The sequence below is a fragment of the Sparus aurata genome, chromosome 2, assembly GCF_900880675.1.
Source record: "Sparus aurata chromosome 2, fSpaAur1.1, whole genome shotgun sequence".
NCBI classification, from domain to species: Eukaryota; Metazoa; Chordata; class Actinopteri; order Spariformes; family Sparidae; genus Sparus; species Sparus aurata.
In genome coordinates this window covers 12495494-12505913 of record NC_044188.1, presented here as the reverse complement: position 1 = coordinate 12505913, position 10420 = coordinate 12495494, and the positions used below count along the sequence as shown (strand labels likewise).

The 10420-nt window shown below is 42.0% G+C and overlaps 1 protein-coding gene across 1 annotated transcript; it reads left to right on the top strand.

The window, feature by feature from the left end:
- The first annotated feature begins 740 nt into the window (after window positions 1–740).
- Window positions 741–7401, top strand: LOC115572026 (extracellular calcium-sensing receptor-like). Its single transcript, XM_030401781.1, has 6 exons — window positions 741–1354; window positions 4366–4636; window positions 4781–5593; window positions 5741–5971; window positions 6253–6376; window positions 6488–7401. Exons 1-6 carry the CDS (start codon window positions 741–743, stop codon window positions 7399–7401), a joined length of 2967 nt encoding a protein of 988 aa, XP_030257641.1.
- Window positions 7402–10420: the final 3019 nt, after the last annotated feature.

Sequence of the window (10420 nt, the reverse complement as noted above, 5' to 3'; positions counted from 1 at the left end):
AAAGCAGAGATGCATTTCTGTGGTTCCCAAACTGGATTCTCCCCTCACATGTTTGTGCCATGAGTTCCTGGTGGTGTCAAACACCCACTGGAAAAGTGTTTGACTTTGGTTCATACTTGTGCAGTACCCCCAGAGTACTCCCTCGGGGATACAGTTGTAGTCTTTCTCCAAGCAAACTTCCATGACCACCCCCCAGCAAGCCTGAAAGACTAACAAGCTCTTCCACTGTTATACTAATAGGATGGAATCAGCATTATTCCTTCTGAATCACTGGTTCGACAATTGTTAGGAGCCTCCTTTCCAGCACACTGGAATAAACTTTCCCAGGCAGGATGAGCAGTGTTATATACCGATAACTGGAGCACACCCTCTGGTCCCCATTTAAAAAGAATAGGAACCACAACCCTCTTCAAAAGTACTGTCGTATTTGGATCCACCCACTTCCAGCACTGGGGAAAAGCAGAACCAAGGCAGAGGAGGGACATGATCCAAGCCGAGGTCCGACACATGGAGGAAGAAAGGCGCAGGTCTAGGTCCGTCGAACTTGGATCACAAGGAGCCTGGACAAAGTGGGACCTGCAGAAGCGGAAGATCACATGGCCTGAGATCTGGAGACTGGAGCCCTTTCGCATTTCTTTCCTGCTCCGTTCAGTGTATGACACTCTCCATCACCAACAAACCTCCACAGATGGGGAATGAGGGCGGACTCATTGTGTAGGCTATGCGGACGAAGAGGAACAATGGTGCACATACTGGTGGGATGCGAGACAGCTCTCAGCCAGGGAAGATACAGATGGCGCCATGACAAGGTTCTCTGTGCGCTGGGTGACATCTTGGAGCGGGAGAGACAAAAAATTGCGTCAGACCAGTACATCAGTCACCAGAGAAGGGGAGAAACCACCAGCCCCCAAGAAGACCAAAAAGAGCCTCCTCCAAGCAGCACAATCCTGAGAGATGACGGTGGACCTGGGAGACTACTCCTTCCCCAGGTTGTGCAAACATCGCTGAGGCCGGATGCGGTCGTATGGTTTGAGGAGGCAAGTAAGGTCAACCTGATTGAACTGACGGTCCCATGGGAAGACGGATGTGAGGAGGCTTATGAGAGGAAAGCCACCAAGTATCAGGACCTTGTTGAGCAGTGCAGTGACAAAGGGTGGCAGACCTGGCTATTCCCAGTTGAGGTCGGGTGTAGGGGTTTCCCCGCACAGTCTGAGTGGAAGATGCTCACAGCCCTGGGAATAGCAGGAAGGGAGAGGAAGGCAGCTGTCCGGAGGTTGGGGGAGGCAGCAGAAAGAGAGTCTTGCTGGCTCTGGAATAGGAGGGAGGAGTTGAGCTGGGGGCCAGGAGGAGATGGGTAGTGACTGGCCACCACTGCCGACCTGACACACTGGAGGGCATTGTGATTCAGGCTGGAAACGCCCTGTGAAAGTTGGACACCACCTGATGACATCTTCTCCTGGCTGAAAGCTACAGTCGTGCATATGTGACTGAGTTAGACAGCATCAATGTAGATGCATTTAATAGTCCCCATTCACCAGACATTAAAGAGGCATGTTAACCAAGACAACCAAGCAATGTATAGCGCTCAGTTCAGGAGCTTCTAAAAAATATATTTCTACCACCCAACAGTATCTTGGGTGGGGGTCAGCTGTTCTCCTCCCCAGCTCATGACAGCCTTGTCCAACCCACACTTTTCTACTTGAGTTACCAACCGGAAGTCCTTCTACACAGCTACTCCAAACCCTTCCCACACTAGGTCTTTTGGTTTAGCAACTTCTAAACTGAAGCCCCTATTGCCTCCAGGTACCTGTCTAATTCTACAGCAGTGGCTGAAGCAGTGGCTTGGCAGTGAGTCTTTGATCACACCTCTGCTATGTGCACTGGCACAATAGATCTCATGACAGTGTTAAGTGACTACACAGATGTGACACGTTTCAGGCCGTTTTTTTACATCCTGTGTTTTGCCTAATCAGGTGCCCAGGTCTGTCTGCAGAGAACCCTGCCCGCCAGTGTCTCATAAGGCCATAAACAAGTTTCAGCCAGTGTGCTGTTTTGACTGCATTGAATGCCAAGAGGGAACAATAAGTAATCAGACAAGTGAGTAAATACTTTGGAATAGAATTCATGAATTGTGTATTCATAGCAAGGAGAAATTAAATGAAACAGAAAAAAATAGTTTTCTTTCAGTGTAATGATTGTATTTCTTCTGATATCTGTATGATCTCCTTCCTTTTTCAGATTCTCCTGTCTGTTTGATCTGTCCTCACGAATTTTGCATCATGAATACATATTTCCATAACCTGTGAACAGGACCCCAAAGTACTTAAATTCCTTTGCTTGGGGCAGGGGGTAATCCACCATTTTTTGGCAGAAAATCATGGCCCCAGACTTGGAGGCGCTGACCCTCACCTCAACTGCTTAAAATTTGGTTGGAATAAACCTTCTTCGGGATTAACAGATAATTGGAGCACACCCTCTGGTCTCCCTTTGTGGATATCAGAACCACTACTCTGGCCTACCGATTCACAGGTCCTGTCCCTAACTTTCACATAGCACTGAAGAGGCGTGTCAACCAAGAAAGTCTAACAATGTATAAAGCCTTCAGCATTTCAGGGAGAATCTCATCCACACCTGGCATCTTGCCACCAAGGAGCTTCTAGCAACCTTAGGGATATGGACAAGTCTTCAAACTCAGACTCCTTTACACAGGACATGTAAGTTGGGTTCAGGAGTTCCTAAAAGTGTTATTTCTACCCCAAAACAATTTTCAGAGTAGGGGTCAGCAGTTCTCCTTCCCGGCTGAAGACAGCCTTGTCTAGCCATGCTTCTCCGACTGGAGTTGCCTAATGATTAACCTGAACGCCTTTTAGGCCAACCAGAAGTCTGTCTCCACAGCCACCCCAAACTCCTCCTGTACCAGGGTTTTTGGTTTAGAAACCACCAAAACTGCAGCCCTTTCAGCCTCCAGGTACCTATCTACTGCTTGAGGAGACCCCTGGGCCAAACACGCCCAGAAGGCCTCCTTCCTTAGTTTAACTATCTTCCCTCACCACCAGTGTCCATTAAAGGGTTGATAGGTTCCACCACAGAAGGCACTAATGACCTTCTGACCACAGCCCCTGGCAGGCATCCTCTACAATGGAGACTTTCAACATGACCCACTCAGATTCCATGTCCCAAACCAACCCTGGGAAAAGCATGAAATTATGACGGAGACAGCAAGGAGGGCAATCTCAGTTGAGTGACATTCCTTCAAGCCAGACCAATGGGGCCCAAGAAGTTTGTTCTATTGGACATATTCACAAAGTTGAGTAAAGACAGTATTGTGTTTTAGGAAAAAATGGATGAACAGAGAAAATTCAGTAATTCTCTCCATCAGAAAGGATGAGTTTCTTCAAAGGAGGGCTCACTCTTGCTTAAAAAATAGGAAAACGACAAATTTTCAAAGATGTAGCAAGGGAGTGGGTAAGGAAGGTATATGGTCTAAAATATCCTCTGAGAGTGGCCCATCTGTTGCTAAACAAAATTATGATTTTTTTCTGGTCACAATGGTGGCAGTAGCTACCCATTGACACCAGGACAGCGGAAACTCCATACATTTGGAACACATTTGGACTGAAAATTATTCTCTAGATGTCATTAATTCCAAATAACACTTGAAATATTTCATATATCATATAGTTGGTCTAATTTGCATGACTAATAGTTTTGGGGTTGCATTTAATCCAGCATTCCTTTTAGTTAATGAGGTACTCCATAAATAAATACATTTTCTTCATGTATGTAGTAATTTAATTGTAAGATTGATACTGGTTATACCATATCCCCAAAAAACTGAAACATACAGAATGTCTCAACAAGAGTTTCTGTGATTAACCGCCTTAAAAGGCACTTTGTTCGCAACATGTAAGTTACCGGGACTCATTTCTTAGAAGTGCAGTGATGCATACAAAAGTAATCTTTGGTGCTGGTGATTTTTTTGTGGCAGAAAAAGTTATAAAGATCAGCTCCCAGGTCAGAATTGCTTAAGTGAAGGGGAGGGTGCTCATGATGGGTTGGATCACTATTATGTTTTTCGCTCTGCTGGCAAGGACAAATGCAGAGAACCAAACCTGCAAAGTAATTGGACAGACAGGGTTCATGGAATTTTCGCGAGAAGGTGATCTTATCATTGGTGGAGTTTTCTCTTTGAGTAGGACAAGCATTCTGGTAGACAACGGTTACCAGACGCTACCATATACATACTGCAAAGAGTAAGTGACTATGCTTTAAATATGGAAAACACTGTATTTAGCGTTAGAGAAAAGTTGCATGTTTTATGTGATCTGAAATGATGAGCTGTAATTACAGACACTGTCTTTGCAGTTGGCATGACAGAGAATTAAAGTTTGCCCGGACAGTGATTTTTACTGTGGAGGAGATCAATAGAGATACAAAGCTCCTTCCCGGAGTGACTCTGGGCTATAAGCTGTACGATGGCTGTGGGGATGAAAATCTGATAAGAGCAGCAGTAGAAGCTGTAAATGGGGGAGATTCAAGGGACTGCACTGGTCGGATTCAGGCTCTCTTAGGCCATTCATCCTCTGGACTGAGTAAAGACATAAACATCATACTAAGCCCGTTATCCATTCCACAGGTGACAAGATCTGATTCAGAAAAAAAAAAAAAGTGTATTGTTGATGTAAATTGTCCAGTTTTCATTGTTGTATTGGTTTATTTGTATTTACTTCTTTAGGGAATACAGATGTATGGTATTTAACATATGTTCTGTTCTTTAAAGGTAAGCCATTTTTCAACCTGTGCTTGTTTGAGTGACAAAAGACTATATCCCACATTCTTCAGAACTGTGCCGAGTGACCGTTTCCAAATCACTGCTCTGGTGCAGTTTTTGAAATTCTTTGACTGGCGCTGGTTGGGGATTATATTTTCTGAAGACTTGTACGCAGACCAAGGTACGGCTGAATTCACCAAGGAAGCAATGAAAATGGGCATATGTGTAGAATACAGATTACCTTTCTCTATGACATCTCCACTCATCCAATCCAAGTTGGATGCTATTGTACAGACACTAAGGAAATCTTCGTCAAAGGTGGTCCTGCTGTTTATGTCATTGTCTTTCACTAAATTGTTCCTGTCTGAAATGGAGAATTACAACATAACTGGAAAGCAGTGGCTTGGCAGTGAGTCTTGGATCACACAAGCAGACCTGGCTTCTGTTGAGAGAAAATACATTTTACAGGGGGCAATGGGCTTTGCTCTCCCTCAGGCATCCATACCAGGTCTTGGTGAATTCTTACTTAGCTTGAAACCTTCTGATGAACCACAGAGTGATATCATTAAAGCTTACTGGGAGAAGTTCTTTGACTGCAGCTTCTCTCCATCAAATACATCTGCTATGTGCAGTGGTACAGAAGATCTAAAGACAGTCTCCAGTGACTACACAGACGTGACACATTTCAGGCCTGAGAATAATGTGTACAAAGCTGTGTACTTGGTGGCATATGCTCTTCATACACTACTGGAGTGTAGAAATGGGTCTAATCCTACCACAGGAAAGCCCTGTGTGAACAAAAATGATGTTCAGCCAAAGCTAGTAAGTTCTACTAAATTATTCTGGCACAGTATATTTCTGCTGTATTTAGGGTTTCTATTTTTTGTGTTTGCCTCAAAGAGAATAAATGTTAGGTATTCGTTCAGGATTCCAGGATTCCATTTGAATAATGCTTGAAATTGTTTGTAGGTGTTGGAACATATCAAGTATGTGAACTTCACCACACAGAATGGGGCCAAAGTTTTCTTTGACGAAAATGGAGACTCAGTTGCCCAGTATGACTTAGTTAACTGGCAGATGAAAGGAGATGGCTCTGTTGAGATTGTGAATATTGGTCATTATGATACTTCTTTTCCAGCAGGGAAAACATTCAAACTAAAAGAGAACATCAAAATAGTTTGGGGAGCAAACAGTAATGAGGTGAATGAAAGTTTGTATGTGTAACCTAGGTGCCCTGAGAGTAACTTGCATGTGACATATTTTAATCAGCTTTAGCTGAACTGGTGGCTGTCAGTTCCATTTATGGAATGCAGAAGGTGGAGAGGTGGTCTCATAATGGTAGAGAATGTAATGTTATATCGTCTTAGTCCTTTCACAGCTGAACGAGAATCATAGGACCTTTGCAAACATTACAATGTCAGTGATGTACAACACATTTGGTTGTAATATTGACTTTTGCATGCTGTGTTTTGCCTTATCAGGTGCCAAGGTCTGTCTGCAGAGAACCGTGCCCACTAGGGACCCGTAAGGCCATAAACAAGTTTAAGCCAGTGTGCTGTTTCGACTGCTTTGAATGCCCAGTGGGAACAATAAGTAATCAGACAAGTGAGTAAGGGCTTCAAATTGAATTAATTGCTGTGCACTGTATTAAGGAGAACTGAAATGGCATACAGAATATCAAAAATGTTGTATTTCTGCATGATTTCCCTTTTACAGATTCTCCAGACTGTTTGATCTGTCCCCCCGAATTCTGGCCAAATGAAAAGAAAGATCGGTGTTGTCCAAAACCTATTGAATACCTTTCCTACAAAGAGGTCATGGGGGCCCTTTTAACTGGATTTGGCTGTGTCGGTGTATTTTTATCCCTTCTGACATTGATCATTTTCTTGGCTCATAAAGAGACTCCCATTGTAAAAGCCAACAACTCTGAGCTGAGCTTCCTGCTGCTCTTCTCCTTGACTCTGTGTTTCCTGTGTTCTCTGACCTTCATTAGCCGGCCATCTGAGTGGTCCTGCATGCTGCGACACACAGCATTCGGCATCACTTTTGTCCTCTGTATCTCTTGTGTTCTCTGCAAAACTATAGTGGTTTTAATGGCCTTTAGAGCAACACTCCCAGGCAGCAGTGTGATGAAATGGTTTGGTCCTACACAGCAGAGGCTTAGTGTTCTGACTTTCACCCTCATTCAGGTTGTGATTTGCATCCTTTGGCTGACAATCAGCCCTCCATTTCCAAAGATGAACCTGAAGTACTATAAAGAAAAGATAATCTTAGAGTGTGCACTGGGTTCAGTTGTTGGATTCTGGGCTGTGCTGAGTTATATTGGACTTCTTGCTGTCTTGTGTTTTATACTTGCTTTTCTTGCCAGGAAGCTGCCAGGCAGCTTTAATGAAGCCAAACTGATAACCTTCAGCATGCTGATCTTCTGTGCAGTCTGGATCACATTCATCCCAGCATATGTCAGCTCTCCTGGCAAGTTCACTGTTGCTGTGGAGATATTTGCCATCCTGGCATCCAGTTTTGGTTTGCTAGCATGCATTTTTTTCCCAAAATGTGTCATCATTATCTTCAGACCAGAACAAAACTCAAAAAAACATATGATGGGAAAAATACCACCAAGAAATATCTAATATGTTATCAAGAAGTGTCCTCTGATACTAATGGCCTCAGTGTGACAACTATTGACTGTAAAAATAGGAGACAGAGTCACTTTGACATCACCCATTGGTTTCTGAGGAGCCAAAATAAAGCTTATGTTGACAGCTTCTGGCTGTTGCCATCATGACAGTACAGGACTGAACTTCACTCTCTGCTAATGAAAAATGGGAAAAGTGGTGGAGCTTAGATGGAGCTGAAGCAAGCCTAGTTAATTAAATAAGCCTACCTTTTCTCAGATCTACCTATCTAGCTAATGGTAAGAAGCTTAATTGCATGAATTTTATTGAGACATTAAAGGAAGACATTAAGGCACATGTGGTTTGATGTAATGTGTCATCATGTTTCTAAAATTGAAAACGTGATAGCATCTTTAAAAAACATTATTTTGAACATGATAGATGACCGGGATGAGATGATTCATATTATGAATCACTGTTTCACTGGGTCTGTTTGAATACTTTCCTAAATGTAGAATGAAGTGGTGCCCAGCAGATGTCACCGTGTGTTAACAGTATCAAGGACTTCAAAACAATTAACCCTTTACAGTAGTTCCCTCAAAATGGTCGAGTGATCTATAAGTTTGTTTTGCAATCACTTCTGCATACACATAAAGGCAGAAGAAGTGGATACAGAAGTCCTGTGTTCAGTTCTTCAGTGTAGTGTCTATGTGACTGGGAAGTCAAGAAAATCACCAGCAATGTATGTGCATGTGCACATGGCAACGCACACACACACACAGATTTTTTTTTTCTCTTTTAAAAGACAAATACACCTAACAATCAACATAACAGAGAGACGGCATTAACATGTAACATCAAACTTACTTTACTTTTTTAAAGAAGTTGTACCTCCAAAGGTAATTTAAATACAAGAGAAAACTATGTAGATTCAAAAATCCTCATCAAATACTTTGTTATAAGTAAAGTCACGCTTCTGGCCAGGCACATAGCCAATCATAGTTTTTGCATAATGGCTATGGTGGCTGAGGTGACCAATAGGATTTCAGGGGTGGGATATGCAGCTCTCTGTATATACCCCTGTAAGGGGATCATCCCTATGTTCCCACAGCCCTATGTTCCCACATTTCTAAGAATTGTTTTTTTTTTTTGTTTTTTTTACTGAAAATTACACCCTATGTTCCCACAGCCCTATGTTCCCACATTTCCAGGACATTTTCAAAATTAGGTCTTGTGTTAGGGTGAGGGTTAGTGTTAGCTAGGGTTGGAAGCTAAATTCCATCTGTAGTCCATTGCTACTGGATAATAGGTTGGATGTAATTGGCTACCAAATTGGGAGAAAGGGGGATACAATCTGATTCAAATGTATGAAAAAGGAACTGAGGGCCTAATTTTGAAAAAAAATCTTAGAAATGTGGGAACATAGGCACACTCTCCCTGCAAGTCTTGAAAAGTTACATCTGACCAATCAAACACTCTGTTCAGATCACAACCACTGTGTTAGTTATAATTACAGGTACTGAACAGTCTTTAGTTATAATTAAGGTCATGTATTAGTCATTTTAGCATGCCCTCTTCTTAATGAATCTGACCTCAGACACTATTCACTAATTCACTATTTACACAATCTCCATTCTTAGCCCTCTTCCTAGTCACCTTTTAGAACAGGTTTGAAATATCATGCGTATCCATGTTATCATTTCTTAGATATTATTATACTTTCAGATTGACTACACATATGACGAGAGTACATAATATAAAACTATGGAGTTTAAGGAGAGAAAAAAAAAACAAAGTCATGTGTAAATCTGTACTCAGTTTCCAAATATGTATATATGGTTTATAAACTATAGCTGACCGAACACAGGAATCTATGAAGAAACCAAATTCTTTTAAAAACATTTTGATGGTTTAATTGAAAGGTTCTCTGTGCCTGTGTTGAGTGCAGAGAGACACAGAGACCCAATGATCCCTGACCGTGAGAAGGAAGGATGTCAAGGGGGACAATAGTCTGACAGATTAAGTCCAAATTCCAGGACAATTGTTCACTTTGTGATACAAGCACCAAATTTGGCATGAATAATGCCTAGACCCTACTTTTTGAGAAAAGCCCGTTAGCCACCTGAAAATCCAACATGGTGGCCATTTTTCAAGATGGCGGCCACATAAAATGTACCCAAACCCCTTTTTATTGTAGAATGGTAATGGCTGGGCATATTTAAAAGATCTAGACATCGAATTGTATGTATTTTGAGTAGACAAATCCAATGATGCAAATAAAAAAACTGTTTCAAGGCTAGTTTTCAAGATGGCAGCCATTTTTCGACTCAAATTCGCAGTTTTCTGTAAACTTTTATCACACATGAAGTTTCAATTATCCAGAATCTTTTGAAAGATTGTCTTCATAAAGGCCTTCACACACCTATCTGACTTCCAACCGTCGTCAGAAAAGGAAGTCAGACTGATCAGTCGGCTCCTGTCTCCCTGAGGCAGTCAAAAAAGTGTCTCTAACACACCTGAACAACCACCGACCTGACCATACGTTCTGCATTTACATGAATCATAATAAGTCTCCATACATTGAACAATGATGAAATGTGATGCTTATGAATTGACATGCCCGAAATAAACAACATAAATAAATACAGACAGCGCTTATCCATCTTATTCCAAGCTAGCTCCCGCTATTGGAAAATATAGCTCTGACTAGTCAAATTTGGGACACTTGGTTCAATGTTGAATATCTAGATAATGCAGCCCATGTAGTGAGCTGAAAAGGAAGTGCAATACATTTGTCACATACCAGAAATACTGTTTGTTAGCTTGGATCAACTCAAAGATAAGGCTGTAATATATTTGGTGTTAGTTCGCTAGCTGCTATCTATTACATTGCACATAATTGATTATTTAGCATGGTTGCTAGCGGAGTTATTCCATGACAATCCATGGCGTTATTTCTGCTGATATGCATCCCAGAACACCACAATACACCTCAGACAAAACATCAGAAATGGCCAGTGTCACTGGTGATTAA

What these genes read in the sequence shown, in the direction of transcription:
- LOC115572026 (XM_030401781.1), top strand. Translation starts at nt 741, where the DNA reads ATGGTGCACATACTGGTGGGATGCGAGACAGCTCTCAGCCAGGGAAGA. An exon ending in ATGATGTTCAGCCAAAGCTA is followed by an intron (nt 5,594 to 5,740) that starts GTAAGTTCTACT and finishes AATTGTTTGTAG; the next exon opens with GTGTTGGAACATATCAAGTA. An exon ending in AACAATAAGTAATCAGACAA is followed by an intron (nt 6,377 to 6,487) that starts GTGAGTAAGGGC and finishes TCCCTTTTACAG; the next exon opens with ATTCTCCAGACTGTTTGATC.